We start from the raw sequence: 19,773 nt of genomic DNA, 5'->3' as shown, positions 1-19,773 counted from the left end.
AGATAGCATTTCGTATCAGGTTTTTTGGGGGGGTTTTGATTGTTTTTTTGTTTTGGTTTGGTTTGGGTTTTTTTTAAGAAAAAGACACCCATGGCATTCAGAAAAAAAAAAGAAGTTTAGATTTAGATACTGGGAAACAATTTGAAGATTTGAACATTCTCAAAAAAAGGAAAAAAAAAAAAAAGAATGCATCAGTTTAGGAAACTAGCATCATAAAGAGTCATTAAGTGATTCTGAGAAAAATCATGAAAAATTCAGCTTCATTCTCCGCTAAGCCATCTATCCCAAGCAACACAAGCTATTGAAGACAAAGGGAAATCACAGGGAGACTGGAACTGGAGCACAAATTTAATCACAGAATCACAGAATGGTTTGGGTTGGAAGGGACCTCAAAGATCATCCAGTTCCAACCCCCTGCCATGGTTAGTTATTTATGCAAGTAAATAAATTAATAAGACTAGCGGTCCAAAGATATAACACCACTTTGCACTTACAGAGCATTTTTCACGTTCAAAACAGTGTGAAGACATCAGCTAACTAAAATCAAAAGATACCATGCTGTTAAAAAACACAAATCATTGTAATTCAGCTCAAGCTACATTGATAATTACAAATGCAAGTCACAGAATGAAGTTCAAAGAGACAGACTGAAAATTTTCTTCGACTGGAAGTTACTTCCCACCGTTTCAAGCCAAACCTCACAGAAAATTCATCAAGTCAGCTAATTAGCTTGTATCTGTCTTGGATCACACAGCCTATTCTGCCTCTTTGAAAGCAGGTTTTTCCTCTCCAAGTGCTTTATTTGTCTAACTTTGCATGCCTGCAATATTCCGTCCCTCCATAAACCTTCAAGCAATTTTTTTCATAGGCCTTATCAAAAGTAAACACCCTTCTTCCCAGCCTGGAGTTCAGACTGAATGTTGGATTTTAAACCAGTATTTCTTTCTAAAGTGAGTCATCTGCAATGCCACTGCTGTACATTTCTGTATCAATGCCATCACTGTTTTAAGATCAAGCACTGATGCCAATGGATTTACACATGAAACCTTGCCAAATAATCCGATTTGGGTGGCAATTAATCTCATTAATTTTGCACTTTTACTTTAAAAAAAAATAATTTATTGGATAAAAGTCTGCAGATCTCACACAAGAATACATTAGTAAGCATCCCAGTGAGTCATAAACACCAAATACCTACTCAGTGCTACTAACAAGACCCCAGTGAGGTTGTTTGTGAATATTTTCCTCCATAATAAGATAGATTTAATCAACAGTGTTATGCAAAACCTCGATTTTACAGCTAAAAGAGAGTCCCAAATTAACACCGTGGCCTGAAGCTTCCCTTCTGTCCTCTCTTATCACTGAAACATAACAGTTTTAAACACTTATTTGGTTGGAAAGCTCATTTTAGTATCTCAAGGTGAATGTTTCTTTTTACAAGTGTCAACTACGTTGGCTGAGCCGTTTACATTATCCAAATGAGAATAAAACATTCCTATTTATAATTAAAATACTTTTTTTGCAGGATCACAGAACGGTTGAGGTTGGCAGGAACCTCTGGAGGTCATCTGGTTCAAGCCCCTGCTCAAGCTGGGCCACCTAGAGAGCCAGTGGCCCAGGACTGTGTCCAGATGGCTTCTGAGCATTTCCAAGGAAGGAAACTCCACAACCTCTCTGGGCAACCTGTCCCAGTGCTTGATCACCTTCACAGGGAAAAAATGATTCCTGATGTTCACACAAGACCTGCTGTGTTTCAGTTTGCGCCTGTTGCCTCTGGTCCTGTCACTGGGCACTGCTCAGCCCTCTACTCAGGAAAAAAAAAAGAAAAATCAGATTTCACAAGGACTTAAGGGACAATGAAAACAAGTGCATTTGACATATTAAAGAAAATTTAAGCAAGAATTAAGGCTGCAAGAACCTCATTTATGTTAATATCTGCATTCCTTTGCTAAATTTCTCCTTTTCCATTTCCCAATACAATGACTCATTTATAGACTTTAGTGCTTTAACTACCATTGTGTACTGTTTTTCTGTTGTTTACAAATCTGTCTCTTATGGGAATTTTGTTCCTCCGTACAGTTGCTCTAGTTTGTAGGTGCCCATGTCCTTTACGTCCTCTTTGCATTTTAGTATCTTCTCAAGAGAACATGCTTGTTAAGTTGCATCATTTCCATACATTTGTTTCACTCCATTCAACAATACAGATACTAGACATTTAATATCTTCCTCGCTGAATTTTTTTTTAAAATATTCACCATTTCAAGGTGGACAAATATCACTGAACTAAGTGACCTGCTAGCTGAAATCAGAGTAAAGTAGATTCATCATGAAACACAGGTGTGTCGTTCTTACGCTACCACATGCAGCACCATCAAAGCTGGGAAGGTGGACACCTCTAACGAGACCCACAACTACTCCCTCTCAACGGACGAGATCTTTCTGAGAAAGGCAGTCACAAAAACCAGCTGCCAGAAAACAGATCAATGCTTCGGTACATCGGTATTACTCTGGAGCAAGCTTAGTAAAATAATACGTACCTACTACCTGGTCATAAAATCATGGAATGGTTTGGGTTGGAAGGGACCTCAAAGATCATCCAGTTCCAACCCCCCTGCCATAGGCAGGAACACCCTCCACTACACCACGTTGCCCAAAGCCTCATCCAACCTGGCCTTGAACACTTCCAGGGATGGGGCAGCCACAGCTTCTCTGGGCAACCTGTTCCAGTGCCTCACCACCCTCACAGTGAAAAATTTCTTCCTTATATCCAATCTAAATCTGCCCTCTTTCAGTTTAAAGCCATTGCCCCGTGTCCTGTCACTACACACCCTTGTAAAAAGTCCCTCTCCAGCTTTCCTGTAGCCCCCTTTGAGTGCTAGAAGGCTGCAATAAGATCCCCTCGGAGCCTTCTCTTCTCCAGGCTGAACAGCCCCAGCTCTCTCAGCCTGGCTCCATAGCAGAGGTGCTCCAGCCCTCGGATCATCTCCGTGGCCTCCTCTGGACCCGCTCCAGCAGCTCCATGTCCTTCTTGTGCTGGGGGCTCCAGAGCTGAACACAGTATTCCAGGGGGGGTCTCAGGAGAGCAGAGCAGAGGGGCAGAATCCCCTCCCTCGCCCTGCTGCCCACGCTGCTCTGGATGCAGCCCAGGACACGGTTGGCTCTCTGGGCTGCCAGCGCACGGTGCCGGCTCATGTTGAGCTTCTCACCCACCAGCACTCCCAAGTCCTTTTGCTCAGGGCTGCTCTCAATCCATTCCCCGCCCAGCCTGTACTTGTGCTTGGGATTGCCCCGACCCACGTGCAGGACCTTGCACTTGGCCTTGTTGAACGTCAAGGGAGACGAATCAAGTATGCTGCCTTCATAAACACATTTTTAAATGCTTACTTTTTAAACCAAATAAAGGTTACATTATTTCTCATGACAAAAGTATACGATGAGGATGACTGATTATACTAAAACTTTAAATACGTAAAGGCTGTAGATGCCAGAAAGAAGAATCTCCCAACATTTCAACCGCACTTGCTTCCATCAACTCGTTAAGCGAACAGCTGCTCCGAATTGCCAACTTTGCAACAAGAAAAAGCTTTGACTTTCTAGCTGGCATGGAAGTAACTTCTATTTGGCTTGGAGGCCTGATACAGTTTAAAAAGATTTCTCCAAGGTGTGTAGGACCGGTTCCTAAGCACAGACACGAACCTCTTCCCCACAGAACGCAGCCGGGATTCAGGTCCCCAGGGAGGCTCATCCGGAGGAAGGAGCAGGACTCCCAGCCCGCTCCCCGCCTGCTTTGTGCTCTTCTTCCCTACCTCCCCGGCACGGGAGAGCAGCCTCTGCGGCGTTATGACCATCCCTGTGGACCCTTCTGGGCACCAGTGAAGGTACAACGGTGGCAGCAGCTCTGCTGCCCGCTCAGCCCTGGCACGAACCCCCCTCGGAGCGGGGCCGGTGTCCCCGAGAGCTGTGGCACACCAAGACAGAAACACAGCTTGCAGGGAAAAAAAAGAGATTTAGGGCAAGCTCCTTGCAAGGCATGGGAAGATGAGGTCACGGGCAAGCAAGCCAGCAGCTCCCGGCGGTCGCCTTGTCACACCAAGCTCCCTTTTCTCCCCCGAGCAAACACATCTTGCTTTCAGGTCCCGCCTGCACGCGCCACGCTCCGGGGCTGCCAACATGACTTTGACAGACCGACTGGCGTCGCTTTGGAAGCTGTTTCAACGTCTTTTATCTGCGTGTGTGCGTGCTGAATGCAGCCATCCTTCACGCTGACAAAAATAAATACTTATCATCGCTCACTGCCACTCTTCTGACAAATACTACACGGAACAAAGAATGCAGGAAATGTACTGGGAGCTCACGTCAGGTCTTCTATCCATCACCAGTTAAAATGTCCCCCATCAGGCCTTCTTTCAAAGAAACACATTAGGCTTAACTATAACAAGGGGTAATAGTCATTATTATGTTGGCCACCACTTGCAGCTGTACGGGGTGTGGGAGACAGGGAAAACAGAAGCCGGCATTACAACACTGTGTATGTCTTCATGGAATCATAGAATCACAGAATGGTTTGGGTTGGAAGGGACCTCAAAGACCATCCAGTTCCAACCCCCCTGCCACGGGCAGGAACACCCTCCACTACACCACGTTGCCCAAAGCCTCATCCAACCTGGCCTTGAACACTTCCAGGGATGGGGCAGCCACAACTTCTCTGGAAAACCTGTTCCAGTGCCTCACTACCCTCACAGTGAAAAATTTCTTCCTTCTATCCAATCTAAATCTCCCCTCTTTCAGTTCAAAGCCATTGCCCCTTGTCCTATCACTACACACCCTTGGAAAAAGTCCCTCTCCAGTTCCTTCCCTGGTGTAGTTCCTGTTCCTCTGGTCTTGAAACGCACATAAGGCAACTTGGAAATACATTGAGAACAGGAAATCAATGATGATTCAAACGTACGGATAGATTAGACTCTGTCTGAGCGACAGAGCAGCACTATTCAAATCTGGAAAATAAACTACTATGAAGGGATATCATACAAGTCTACTAAATCAGGAGTGGCATGCAGGAAACAGCTAACAACTGTTACTGCTTTTTCCAGTGCAGAAAATGAAGGTCACCGAAGGAAATCAGAAGGACGGATTTTCAAACAAAAGAATGGACCGTTTCCACACAACTCATAGGTAAATTGTACAATTCATTAAACAGGACAGGCCAAAATTTTACACTAACTGCAAAAAAAAGCAGTTACGCAAATTCACAGATGAAGGTTGCATGGACACAAAGTTCATGTACCTGGCCCAGCAAGCTCCTGAGCTGCAGACTCTTGAAGAAAGCACAACTATTAACTTACGGGTGCTTAAACTCTTTCCTATGTGTCAGCTACTGGTCGCTTCCAGAGACAGGACACCATGCCATCTGGATATTTGATCTGATACTCTATGGATGCTCTTCAGCACTGTGGACAAAGCCTTTCACGTGTAAAACTTCATGCTGTCCTGTCTCAAACGAGTGACACGCAGCTACAAATTAATTCTAAAAAGTGGCAGTACCAGCACTAACCTTCTCTCCCTCCCTCCCATTCTGGTAAAGCCTGCTCTGTGTTTCTTTTTCACTCCTTTTCTCAAAAGGTCAATATTTGAAGTTTTAACTAACTTTTTTTTTTCCCCTCTTCACATCAAAAAGTTCAATTGTATAATTAAGTTAAAATCCCAACAAGGGGCATTTTAAGACCGCTGAGCAGTGTATCCCCAAGTAAGCTAACATAGCTAATATGGCATACATCCCATACATCTGCTTTCACAACACATCTCAGCACAGAGCCTTAACAGACCAAATGCCTCAAATCACAGCTGCAATGAACACCTGCAGACCTTGCAGGACTCCTCAAATTATTTTCCCTCCAGAAAGCCCAGGCAGAAATCTCTGGCCCAAACAAACTGACATTAAGCAACGGGAACCAAGCTGGCACAACAGAAAGTAGGTTTGAGCCATTTCAGAAAAATAGATGGGGTTTGGAGCTGATGTGATTAAGACAAGGAGTCAGATGAGCAAGACAAAGGAACACTAAGCATCAGCTAAGGCTAAAGCGTTTCATTTCAAAATGAAAAAGGAAACTACTAGGAATACAGGAAAAGCAGAATTCAAGTGTGGTAATGACAGGAGAAGAAAAAAAAAAGAAGAAGAAAATATTCCATTTTTAAACAGCAGCTTTTCAGAAAGCTCTGAAGACTGGAGCGTGTTTTATCACAACCATAAGGCAGTACCACAGTAACAGTTTCCAGCAGTCCCACAGCACACTACCAGTGGAGACCTGGGGGTGTTGGTTGACTACCGGCTTGATATGAGCCAGCAGTGTGCCCAGGTGGCCAAAAAGGCCAATGGGATACTGGCGTGTATCAAGAATAGTGTAACCAGCAGGAGCAGGGAAGTGATCCTGCCCCTGTACTCGGCACTGGTGAGGCCGCACCTGGAATATTGTGCCCAGTTTTGGGCCCCTCGCTTTAAGAGAGATATTGAGCTCCTGGAGCGAGTCCAAAGAAGGGCGACTAAACTGGTCAGGGGGCTGGAAAATAAAACTTACGAGGAGCGGCTGAGGGAGTTGGGGCTGTTTAGCCTGGAGAAGAGGAGGCTGAGGGGAGACCTGATTACAGCCTACAAATCCTTGAGAAGGGATGGTGGGGAGGTGGGGGAAGGGCTCTTTACATTAGTGTTGGGTGATAGAACAAGAGGAAATGGGTATAAGCTTAGTCAGGGGAGATTCAGGTTGGATGTTAGGAAGTATTTCTTCTCTGAAAGGGTTGTCAGCCACTGGAATAGGCTGCCCAGGGAGGTGGTTGAGTCCCCATCCCTGGATGTGTTTAAGAATAGGGTGGATGATCTACTTAGGGATATGGTTTAATGGGGATTAGGGACGGTTGGACTGGATGATCTCTAAGGTCTTTTCCAACCTAGAAATCTATGAATCTATGAATATATGAATGAAAGCGCCCCGGCCAGTAAAATCCAAAACCTCAAAAAGATGCAGCTTTTCACAACTTCTAGACCTCATCCTGCAAAATATTTCAGTATTTGTGCTTAACGGGCGGATAAGGGCTCTGATATTGTAACTCCAACCAAAGCAAGCAAACTTCTGTTTCAGAAGAGCAGCTTTCTGACTGGCATCACCAGTGCTGCCTCCTTCCTTACAGCTGGTGGTTCACGACCAGGTTGAAACGGCCAGCAAAAACCCAAGTGAAGCCTGCAGGGCGCTCTGCCTGCTCCAGGTCAGGATGCTGTTACTTCCATCCCTGTATAACTGCTTACATTTTTGTCTAACATTTCAGCATGCGCTTCTTTTCTTGCTCTTTTCCAGCTGGCTTTACTGCAAGTCTTGTTTATATCAACTCTGCTATTTTTATCTATTTTGGGTCTCTTCCCTTTGCTCTTTTATCTGCCACCCATGTTTCTCCCATTCCTTTGAGTAGCTGGGAACTAATCCCTTCGTGGGTGGTTTGCAAGAGATCTGCTGGGCTCATCCTTGTGCCTGATTTATTTACTGATTTTTTTTTTTTTAATCTTGCCTGGCTATGTATTTTATTCGGCAGTTTTATGTAGGGATTTGGTTTTAGTGTTCCGTAGCTGTTTTAATTCAGCCCATAGATGCCTTACAATAGGCAACTTAATAAATGAGCTAAAATAAATAAGGATGACATTCAAATGGTTTCAGATAACACATGGGCAAGAATAGAGTTGTTGCAATAAAGCATTTCAGCGATAAATGAATTAGAAGGCCCAGACAAGAGGTAAACATCCAAAGGCGCCTTTTATCTGAAAGGACCCTGGAGCACTTTGTTATATAGCTTTATTTATAAAAGAGAGATCATAAAATAGATTAATTTTCTAAAAAACCTAGCATGCTATTTGCTCTAGAGCTTGTTATATACTTGTAAATTTTAACAGCTTCTTGATGTCAGATGCTTTGGCATCCTTGTGACTGAGAGATCCTGCCTCGGTCTTTTCTGCTCTGTGACTTGACTTGGTCCTTCCCTGCTGGGATCTTTCACTGATGATAACCCTGCAAAATGGGGAAAGAGACCGAAGAGCTGCTTCTACACCTCAGCTTCAGGCACAGCTTGTCTCCAGTGACAGATTAACTCCAGCTCCCTGCAACACAGAGCGCGGTGGCTCTTGCAGCGGGGTAAGGTAGAACAATTTATCAGTGCTGGTGGTAACAAGGCAGAGGAGAAGGGCAGCCAAACCTCATTCCTTAGCACGGCTGGGATGGAAGACCTGGGCTCCACGTTTGCACCACCTTTAGCAAAGCTCAGTAATGACCATGTTCTACCGCTGCTGCTCAGGGAACTTCCAGCTGAGAGCCAAATACAACTCACTGGTACCAGTTATTTATTTTCATCACTTCTGGAAAGTGCATGACTGTAGTGCCCTGCACAAACTCCAGTCGTGTGGCACAGGAGGGGCCAAAAGCACTCAATTTTCTCTTAATACTTAAATAAGGTATCGGTTCATCTGGGTAGAAAGACTGGGCATCACTGGTCTAGATAAACCGCACCTCTCATCACTACCTGTGAGAAACGTGGTATAAAATGCCAGGCTGATCCCCTGGAGTGACACCCACTGCTTCCACTGACAATGACAAAAAGTGACAAGAAATCTCAAAACAGCATCCAGAGTTATTAGCTTGCTAATAACGACCTAAAAACGAATACAAATTGGTGAGCAGTCTTCCAGCAAATGGTTATGTGATCGTCGTGATTACAGTTGTTCCAAAAATTTTCAGCTGATCAAAAATCCTCAAAAACAAGCTTTGTGTTTTCAACTTAGACTACTATTGGCTCACAGAAATGGAAGATCTCTGTCTTTAATTTTATTTTAAGTATTTTCAGAGTTTCCCCTCCCTACTTATCCCAAGTCGTGAATGAAGAAAGCGGCAGACTGCTTGCTTTGAGTGGAATTACAAAGATTAAGAGAAGTGAGCAAAATGGCTTTTGAAAACAGCGTTTTAAGTGAAAAAGTTCAAATACTTTCAATTTGTAAAAAAATCCAAATAGAAAGTTGCCATTACCACCAGACTAAATTAATATTTTACATAATCTAACATGCTCCACAAAAACCAGTGCTGTCCGCATGAATATTTAAAAAACAATAATGCATCTTTCGCTACTAAGGACAATTATGAGGCAAAAATGCAATTCCCCAAGAATGGCAGCTAAATCTGTACTGACAGAAGTTACCCATGAGTGCCACAGCAGAGTATGATGGAATTATCATTGCTGAAGAACACTTGTAAAAATAATTTGGAAAATTAACCATCATCACATTGGACGGTGAACCCACAAAAGCATCCTCTGCAACCACCTGGAAGTACAAAGGGCGTTTAAAAAGACATTTTACCCTCTTTTAAAGCCTCCTCTACAGTTCATGCACCTTCTGTAAGACATTTTATGGGCCTCTGTCTCATTCTGGCAATATAAGGGCTATAAAATGCAGCCTTAAGGGTGATTTATTCAACAGTAGCAACTGCTTACTCAATAAATTTGCTCCCCTTGTGTATTCAAAACTCACCTCTGCTGACACTCAAGATAAAAAGTTAACACTGCAGAGCTAGCATACCGAAAAGATTACATGTTTTTGTTGCTTTCACAACCAAAGGAATATCTTTACTCATAAATACAACAGTTCATTCCATTATACCCGCTAAACCCGCTGGAGATACCATGCTGGACGGATGATTTGGAGAGCTAACCTACATTAACCTACAAAACCTGGATTACTAGTGAGGATTAAAAGCTCAACTTGATTTTTCTGAGTAAGGTGATATTCGCAGTACTGGTAAGGATACAGTAAGTTTGCTGATAAACTGCATTTCTCAAGTGATTCTGGAGTTAATTGACAACAAAACACTTCACTCAGGCTTTCTTCTAGCTTTCACGCCTGCCCAAGGGAGTCACACCACCATGTTTCCGATCCAATTAAATGTCTGTGATTCTCAGTCTTAATAATCACTGCAGCACATAAGCACATCACAGAATTTTTTTAGAACACTTTAAAAAGTCAAGCTCAAGAAAACGAGTTAGATCTAACATCTCTAACGTTATCATCAACAACACTGAACTCAATTATTGAAACCTGCCATTAACAGGAATACTGTTACACATCCTCTGGGCACAATCCACATCATTACAGCTGTTCTGAAGCTCCAAACAGGTGATTTCTAAGCTGACGAACTGACTGAATCACAACGAGCTGGATGTAAAACACAACAAAAAAATCTCCTTACTCTGACTGCTATACATCTGAAGCCTCAAGTTTTGAAGTTAGCTATGCTGTCCATCAAGAAATCCCTCAAGATGAGCTAGATATACACCAAAACCCCACTGCATTGGTGCCCACGTGCTGTGGGGCCAAATATTACTCACGATCAAACTCTGAACATGAGTCATGAAAACTTATTTTAAAACCGGCTTGTGAAATCAAATCCCCAGAAGAATATCAAGATTAGAGTCACAAAAGTAAACGCTTTAAGACCAAGAAATGCCTGCTGCCTGTGTAGAATTATAGTATCTGAGCATTTAATTAATCTTCACAGTTCCAAAGAGAGTTAAATCATAGAATCACAGAATGGTTTGGCTTGGAAGGGACCTCAAAGATCATCCAGTTCCAACCCCCCTGCCATGGGCAGGGACACCCTCCACTACACCAGGTTGCCCAAAGCCTCATCCAACCTGGCCTTGAACACTTACTATTTGATTATTACTTGATTACTACCATTATGCAGAAAATGAGAAATACATCCTGGTTGTGGTGAAAAGCTCAGTACTAAAGACAACGCTCCACGGCAACGTTCAGCTGCCTCAACCACAGCACCGTGCGTGTCCTCATGCTCTTCACTGCATACTTACAGATCTCCAAACCAAGTAACACAGAGTTTGTTAGGCAACTTTCCCTCATCCACAGCCACCAGCCAGGCACTAAAGGGAAGAGAATTCCAAGGAGTCAGAAAAAAAAAAAAAAAGAAAAAGTATGTGTTCAGGTAATTGAAAACTGAATCATAATACGCACGCACCAACAAATTCAAAGAAATGAACTGACATGGTAAATCAACTGTAGGTAACGCGGACATTTCATAACTTCTGATAGCTTAATCTTTCTCTCTGATACACAATGGCTGGCTGGCAAACTGCTCAAGCTTTACACAAGAAATAAGAAAAACCTACGAGCTGCTCCTGACATCCACCATCAATCCCCAAAATGATGGGCAGGACTGGGAGCAGGTATCTGCGTTTAACCAACAGCCATTAAAGCTGCCAGCTCTGGCTTGGATCGCTTCCTACAGGGGATGAAGATGTCGTGACCACATCTGATAGCTGTTTATGAGTCGGGGCTAATTCGGGATGTCAGAACCACAGTCCCAAGCCCGGTGCCCGGCGGAAAGCAGCAGGCAGGCCAGCCCTCCCTCGGCCTCCTGCAACTCTCATCCAAACGCTCCCAAACCCTCCCGTGTTCCCCAGGGCCTCCTCCTTCCCCCATCGACCCCAATTCTCAGCTCCTTCCCTGATCTCACGGACGCTGCTACCACTTAACATGTAATTAATTACATATTACATCTCTACATCAAATGAGTAAAACACTCTGCTTGAATAAATACCAGAAAAAATAATAATGGATGCTTGTCATTTAAAATTCTCTTATTTTCCAGCAGTATGATAATATAGGAAACCTTATGACTTCTAGAGAGTGAGCAGAAATAACGCTAACAACTTAGGTGTTGCTGTTACTTGTATCAATAATTTTAAAATAACATTTTTATAGTGAGCTATTTCTAATACTACTAGTAATATTAGGAAAAAAACAACAACAACAACAACAAAAAAAACAAAACAGCCTAAGAAACGAGAATGCCTTCAGTACTAAAAAAGCTTTCAAATTTCTGTCCCGAAGATCACAAACATAGGAGACACAAGAAACTTAAAAACAACAGCTACTCAAAAACATCAAGCTGACAATCTTTTAAGTCTATGTCTTATTTTCAGACAGGAGATACACTTAAGACTAAGTCTCTGTGCTTTTCAGTACAAGTGTCCTGCTCAAAAACTATCTTAGAATCATAGAATCGTTAGGGCTGGAAGGGACCTTCAAAGGTCATCTAGTCCAACCCCCCTGCAAGGAATAGGGATATTTATCTTGATAAAATATCTCAGGTGAAGTAACAAAATGCCTAGTGCCCAGCAATTTTCACCTTGGGTACACATACCAAAAAGCTGTTTCTATTTTTTTTCCAACAGCTTTATTCCCGTTAACTTATTTCATCTGACAAAACGTATTACAAATCCTTTTATGTATAGATATGCAAAATACAACTTCTTTATATATTTTCCAGTCATATGAACAAGCTGAAGTCCTTCAAGTCTTACAAACAAGTTTTTATTATTGTCACAGTTATGCATCAAAGCTTCGGAAAGAGCAATTAAAATAAAAATGAGGCATACATGAAAATACTAGATATGTACAGAAACAAAATCACACGTATTTGCCTCAAACAGCAGTTTAGGCTCATCTGTTCTTAGCGAAGGCATCTCCCTCTCCCGTGCCAGGCATCAGGCGGCTCATTTCAGTTGTCAGCAGCAGCTCAGGACCTTCAGGATGGAGAAGTGACTTACACCTGTAGTTACTGACACCCGTGGGCCAGCCACCAAACACAGCCACCTCCCCGGACGGTGTAATCACAACTACACCTCACTTCTTCACTCCGAGGAACTGGGCAGGAAGCTGGCTGAGGGAGGACAATTTGAACCAGTTGGAGAGGGTCCAGAGGAGGGCCACGAAGATGATAAGAGGGCTGGAGCACCTTTCCTATGAGGACAGGCTGAAAGAGTTGGGGCTGTTCAGCCTGGAGAAGAGAAGGCTCCGGGGTGATCAAGAGTTGTGGTTTTTGATGATGCTCCACCAGTTTAGGTACAAAGGATTTCACATAGACTTACAAACACATTTCACAGAATCACAGAATGGCTGGGACTGGAAGAAATCTTTGGAAGGTCTCAGCTCCCTCCTCGAGCAGGGACACACAGTCGGTTGCCCAGGACCATGTTCAGATGGCTTTTGAATATTCCAAGGATGGAGACTCCACAACCACTCTGGGCAAACTGAGCTAGTTGCCCTCGCAGTGAAAAAGTGTCTCCTTGATGTTCACAGGGAACCTCCTGAGGTTTAGTTGATGCCTGTTGCCTCTGCCACCGGGCACTACTGGAAAAAGCCTGGCTCTTTCTTCTTTGCACTCTCCCTTCAGGCATTTATATACCTGAGCCTTCTCTTCAGGCTGAACAGTCTCAGCTCTCAGCATTTCCTCATATATGAGGTGCTCCAGTTGCTCCATCATCTTTGTGGCCCTTGTTGAACTCTCTCCAGTATGTCCATGCATCTCTCGTACTGTGGAGCCCCCCCAGAATTGGACACAGTCCTCCAGGTGTGGCCTTACCAGTGCTGCGCAGAGGGGAAGGACAACCTCCCTCAACCTGCTGGCAATACTTCTCCAAGTGCAGTTCAGGACACCATTTGTCATCTTTGCTGCAAAGGCTCATTGCTCACTCATGTTCAACTTGGCATCCACCAGGATCCCCAGGTCCTTTTCTGCAAAGATGCTTTCCAGCAGGGTGGTCCCTAGCATATACTGGTGCATGGATTCTTCCTCCTTAGGCGCAGGATTTTAAATTTCTTGTTGAACTTCATGAGGTTCCTGTCAGACCATTTCTCTAATCTGTCTATGTCCCTCTGGATGGCAGCACAACCTTCTGGCATATCAGCCACTCCTCTCAGGTTCATAGAATCACAGAATGGTTTGGGTTGGAAGGGACCTCAAAGATCATCCAGTTCCAAACCCCCTGCCATGGGCAGGGACACCCTCCACTACACCAGGTTGCCCAAAGCCTCATCCAACCTGGCCTTGAACACTGCCAGGGATGGGGCAGCCACAACTTCTCTGAGCAACCTGTGCCAGTGCCTCACCACCCTCAGAGGGAAGAATTTCTTCCTTAGATCCAATCTAAATCTGCCCTCTTTCAGTTTAAAGCCATTGCCCCGTGTCCTGTCACTACACACCCTTGTAAAAAGCCCCTCTCCAGCTTTCCTGTAGCCCCTTTAGGTACTGGAAGGCTGCAATAAGATCCCCCCGGAGCCTTCTCTTCTCCAGGCTGAACAGCCCCAACTCTCTCAGCCTGTCTCCAGAGCAGAGGTGCTCTATGTATAGTATAATTTTCCAATTATACTAGCTTGCTTTAACCAAAAGATAATATTTCTGTCACTAACCTTGTCCTGCCTGCTGTGTGCAGTGACAGAAGAGCAGGACAGACGATCTGCAGTACCACTGCAGCTGACATCAGTAGATGTTTTGTACCACTAAGGCTTCTGTAGCCAAGAGGCATCATTACAGCATCGCTTAACCTCAACATTTCTCCAGTGTTCACCAGTAACACCTGCTCCGGCCACGTCTGCAGGCAATGACGGATACGAGGCACCCATGCTCTCAAGACTAACATGCAGACTTGTTATTTTCTGTCGAGGAGTCATAATAAAAATCATATTCAAGGTTCAAGTGCCAGGCATAATTAAAACAAAGTCGGGTTTTTTTTAAAAAAATTGTTTTCTGTATTTTTTCTATATTCTTGCCAGTAACACTACAAACCAAGAAACACTACTGAAAAGGTTTATTTGTTTGGTTTTTAAAATTTATTTCCTACGCAAGCAATAGACTTCTGGAAAGAATCTGCTCTGCCAGAATTGCTCAGAACTTTCACGTACAAGCTGAAAAAGGTGAACAGAATAATGAATAGCTTGCTTTTTGAAACAAGAAAAACGACTTGTAACCTCCTTCTGCTCTAAACCAAAACAAAGCCAAGAACTGTGCAGAGACTTCCAGAACTAATGTAGTACAAAAAGCAACATTTATCGAATAGTTTTAAAGGACAGCATTCCTTTGAAAAGCTGTAACTAAAAATAATTTATTTGACAGTCCAGCCAAGATATGTTCACGTCCCTATCTACTTCTAAATCCTGTGCTAAAGAAAACAGGGTGGTTTTTGCAGCTGCAGTCATGCACTTAGGACACTCAAATAATGTCAAATGTAAATAAATGAGCAATTTATGTTTACAGTAAAAATCACTGTGCATACTCAATAATGTATTCTGCATGTTACTTAATTCACTGAATGTGAATTATGTAAATGCCTGTCTTATGTAAATGAGATTCAAGACTGTAAATGCAATGTCAAAGTAAAAAAAAAAACAACAAAAAAAACCCACAAAAAACAGCAAAAAAACGCACTATTACAAAATGCAGTATTTTCACCTTTTGCCACAGAATAAATGGAATATACTTATTTTAATCCCTGTAATTTTCCTCGGAAACTACAAAAAAAAAAAAAAAAGAGGTTGTTAATTGAAATAATATGGCAGCCCCTTCCTAGCTGCAAACTGCTAAAACCCAACTTTGAAGCAAATGCAAAAACACAAGCGTGGCTCACACTACAAAGCATTTCATTCTCAATTCTTTTTCAATGCAATGAGTCAGGCAAGTGCACCACTGCAGTCTGTGTGTCAGTAATTCAGGCCTGAGGATTCTTCATTGGTATTTGTTTTGATGTGCTACAGGCGTGCTGTTGCAGTCAAAAAGGAGCTGTGTACCAAAAGAAGGTTTCAGTGAATTTCTTCAGCAATTATAAAAACATAGCAAAACCACAGCACTAGCATCCACCTTCATGACCCACTTAAAAATAGTCTCACGTTCTTCTTGCCAAAAGCACAGCACTGTCGCATCACCTTTCCCACATCTTCACCCTAAAACTGAAATACAACACACTGCTCTGCCCACAGCATATTGCTAATTATACTCCGAATGGAAAGCATTTAGCTTCTGTATTCCCACCTTTCCCACCCCTTCCACTCTTCATTACAGCATTTCACACTTTATAATTGAATGCATACTATTACTGAAGCACCAATGTACATTAGAAAAACAACAAACTTGACTTGTCACCCCTAGCTTTATCCCAGAGAAAAATAAATCACCATTTCTGGGAACAAGACAATACAATACGCTCCTAGGAGTGGTTGGTGAAACACACAGGCTCTTAAAAGTTTTAAATCAATTTGCATCCCTTTGGGCACGTTCTGTACAACTACCATGTTGCTTTAATCAGGCACATACACCAGGATATGCTTGCAGAATTAACATTTTCCATTGTATAAGGTGCTATACTGAGGAGATAAGCTTGTTTTTGGCTTGCTTTTGAACACGAGAATGGGAAAATAAAACATTTACTATTTCTTATGCAAATATTAGCAATAAGCAGTACTGTTCAATGTTTTCTTTCTTTTAGAGAATCTTTCAACAGATAGATTTAGAGAGAAAGGTGTTTTCTAATGAAAAAAAAAATCTTGTTATCCATTTAACTATATACCTTTAAGAACTAACAAATCCTGTATTACAGTTTCATTCCTAAGAAAGTCAGGAGGATTCTCCTATAAAAGGATTACATTCAGTAAGCCTGGTGAAGAGTGCTGTATAACAAATCACCTTGCACGGATGAACTTCCATCTACGCCAATGCTCAAAAAAATATTCCAGCAGGAAAATCCGAGACCAGCCACAGACTGATCACAGAAAGCTAGCTGCACTAAAGCCACTTTTCTTCTTCCTTCGGTACGGCACATCTTTGACCCCACCATCCCAGTTTTGTAGTGTCATACAGAGAAACAAATCGGTGGTCTCCATTCTGGTCATTCACACACTTTCTGCTACCAAGACTGTTAGTTACAGAAACACAATTCTTTATTAACGACAAGTCAAATTCAGCACATTTTAAGCACTGGGAAAAAAAAAAAAAAAAATTAAATAGAACATTTTCATTTGAGAATCCATTAGACAAAAGGATGCGCAAACAGCACAGCTCAATCCACGCAGCAAGGGATGCAGTGACCCAGAAGGAGAATCTAATGGCCAGCTGAGTAAACAAAGCAAAACTAGCCCAAACCAAAGGGCATCTTCTCCACTTAAACCTAGTCTCATATTTCCACATTCTGCAACAAGACTCCGCACTCCCATAGACAACCCTTCCTCCACTGTTTCCAAGACACATACTATGCCAAAGGAGAAAAACAGGTGCCCAGGTTCATGGAAAAGTTAAAGAAGAAAACATGGAGAAATGAAAAGCGATCATTGTATCACACATTTCAAAAATAAAATGCAACTTGCAATCGAAAATTGAAAACCACATTGTATCTTTGATTTTAATTTCAGTACGTACCATGTCATTCCACCCACTAACCTAAGAGCAAAGATTTGGACACATTCTTTTCAAAGAGCACATCCAAATGCAGCCTAACTCAAAAGCAGAAACAAAACTGAGTCCTCACACCTGTCCAAGACACTCTGCATGCTACTGGACATCACCTGCACTTTCCATCAAGCATCATGCAGAGAAAGATAGGTGCCAGGAAGATGGTAAGCACAGCTGAAACACCAGATTTTACCAGCAGATTTATCCCTTTCAGAAAAGTTTTTGCATCATTGTAGTCAGGACAATGCCTTGCGCTCTGAAGTTACAGTATTTTACTGCAGGGCATCTTAACGTTTTTCTCAGAAGTCCTACTTGCCTCTTTTTCTAAGAAAATTAAAAAGTTTCTCTAGAGATGACAGCTATCCCCTGCCACAGGCCATTCCAGTTCACAGCTTCTGAAAAACTGGAAGACTTCAACTGAGCTCCTCTCCCACTCTCCTGCTTTCCCATTAGTTTTCCAAGCCAGACTTTAATACTGCGTAAAAGCACTCAACCATCACAACTTTTAGCTCCCTTCACAGGCATTCATTGGATTTGCCTGGAAACTGGGAGGTGCTGTGGAATGAAGGAGAAAATAGGCCAAGCCAAAACCAAATTCTCTCTCATTTAGAGAGCCTCTCCACCATCAGCCTCATGCGCTTGAATTCACTAGAAAGACCCCGATAGATCCCAATCACATCTGAACTGGTCCTGAGCCTCCTTCAAACCACCCTGTCAAATTCCAAGCATAACTGCTACCAAAAAAAAAAAAAGACTGTTAGAATTCCCATCAAAACGTAACACACATTTTACTCACCTCACTGTTGTGGCCCCTCAAATTGAAGTTGATTCTCTGAGGGGTGTTCCGGTCCCTCCTGCAATGGCTGGAAGTAAAAGTGACGCCTACAACTCCTCTGCCATTGCCTGTTGCCAACCAGCCTTCCTCATAGTACCGCCTCCTGCACACCGGTTTCTCCTTCTCACTTTTGGGGACTCTCCCTTTCCAGGAGAGGCAGAGGATGTTGGAATCGCTGCAAAGAACAGGCCCATGTTCCACTGCTGCATACATGCTTTTTAAATAATTTATTTTTTGACATAAGAAAGTAATATGTCTAGTGCACAAAATTTAAATCAATTTTTTTTGTTTGTTTATTGATAAGACTGACCTGGGATAGATCATTGAAAGGGAGGAGGATGGGGTCAGTGTTTATAAATATCCACCAAATGCATAGTGAAAAATTCCTCTATAAAAGATGATGGCAGTTGGCTAAGAAAAAGTAACACTTAAAAAAAAAATTCAGGTTCATTTTTGTTTTTGAGTCTGTAGAGTGAGGGTGCACTTATCCTTTGGAGAAACAGCTACTTCATAAGAGGCGCTCAAGAAATGGTTAAGTCATCTTTTTGCTCAACTTGATATAATCTTTATACAGCCTGAGATTCCAGTTTAGCGTAACGCAATTCCAGAGACAAAGAGTTGCAAATGTGTAGATTTCAAGTAACTTAAGGCTTTTAAGATTTCCTCCAGTCAGATTTTCTTCAAAAGTTCAGTTGCAGAAATTTAAACACACGCACATACATATATATGTATATATATGACATTCCTCTTTTCCAAGCTGCCCTCTGGCATATCTTTTCCATCTGATGTATTTCTGCTGCTAAAGCTGAAAGAGATTGCATAAAGGGAAAAAAAGGCACACAAACCGTGCGAAACAACAGACCCAAACTCGTGCAGGCACTGGTGTGCCAGGCCAGTTGGGAAATCCCTCTTGGTACTGCACCGCTCGTTGGACTCAAAAGTTTTTGCAATCCAAAGCCAATCCAATTTTCATTGCAGCAGGTTTTTTCCACCAGAGACCCAACACAGCCTGAACTCTTTATCACGCTATCTTGCCTGCTTTCCCACTTTTTGCTGCCACACACGCATGAAAAAGAAACCCCCTCTTCATTTATAGCAGAATCAAAAATGCTCTAAAGCTTTTAGCTTTCAAGGCAGATAAGTTTGCCTCAGGTGAACCGTGAAGTTCTCTCTCCTCCGAAACAGGCTAAAACGTCAAGCTGTTTTTCCTTTACTTTTCCCTTTTTTCTGCTACAAGGAATCACAGACTTTTCATCTACCGTAAAAAACAAATGCCAGAATTAAAGCACATCAAGTAAGCACTCTTTCCAAATCTTCTAAAATTCAAGGAAGGAAAGAATATCATCATCTAAAAAAGAAAGAGAAGCAGCATTAAAAAACTGACTTCCTGGGTTCACTATTTCTCTAGGAATTTTCCTTGCTTGTTTGATCGGATCTTTCCTTCTTGATGCTCGTCTACAGCACAGATTCATAGTTCCAGACACAACATTTGCAGCTGTACAAGAAGGAAACATATGAAGTATTCCAATCGCTTTATTTCAACAACATTTACGAGCTCAATTCATTAGTATTTATACCACGCTAAGTGAAAAGAGGAAAAAGGAGAAGGAGAAAGAATAT

At 42.5% G+C, this 19,773-nt stretch overlaps 1 protein-coding gene across 1 annotated transcript in view; it reads right to left on the bottom strand.

The window, feature by feature from the left end:
* The window catches only part of TULP4 (TUB like protein 4), a 133,840-nt gene extending 115,333 nt beyond the window's left edge, over positions 1–18,507 (bottom strand). Inside the window, 1 exon segment of the mRNA XM_086632009.1 lies at positions 18,115–18,507. Coding sequence (XP_086488135.1) covers positions 18,115–18,366 — 252 coding nt within the window. The 5' untranslated portion in view covers positions 18,367–18,507.
* Positions 18,508–19,773: the final 1,266 nt, after the last annotated feature.

The sequence above is a fragment of the Tauraco erythrolophus genome, chromosome 2 (genome assembly GCF_009769465.1).
Source record: "Tauraco erythrolophus isolate bTauEry1 chromosome 2, bTauEry1.pri, whole genome shotgun sequence".
Classification (NCBI taxonomy): Eukaryota; Metazoa; Chordata; class Aves; order Musophagiformes; family Musophagidae; genus Tauraco; species Tauraco erythrolophus.
The sequence above is the reverse complement of the archived record's forward strand: the minus strand, read 5'-3'. Positions and strand labels throughout refer to the sequence as shown.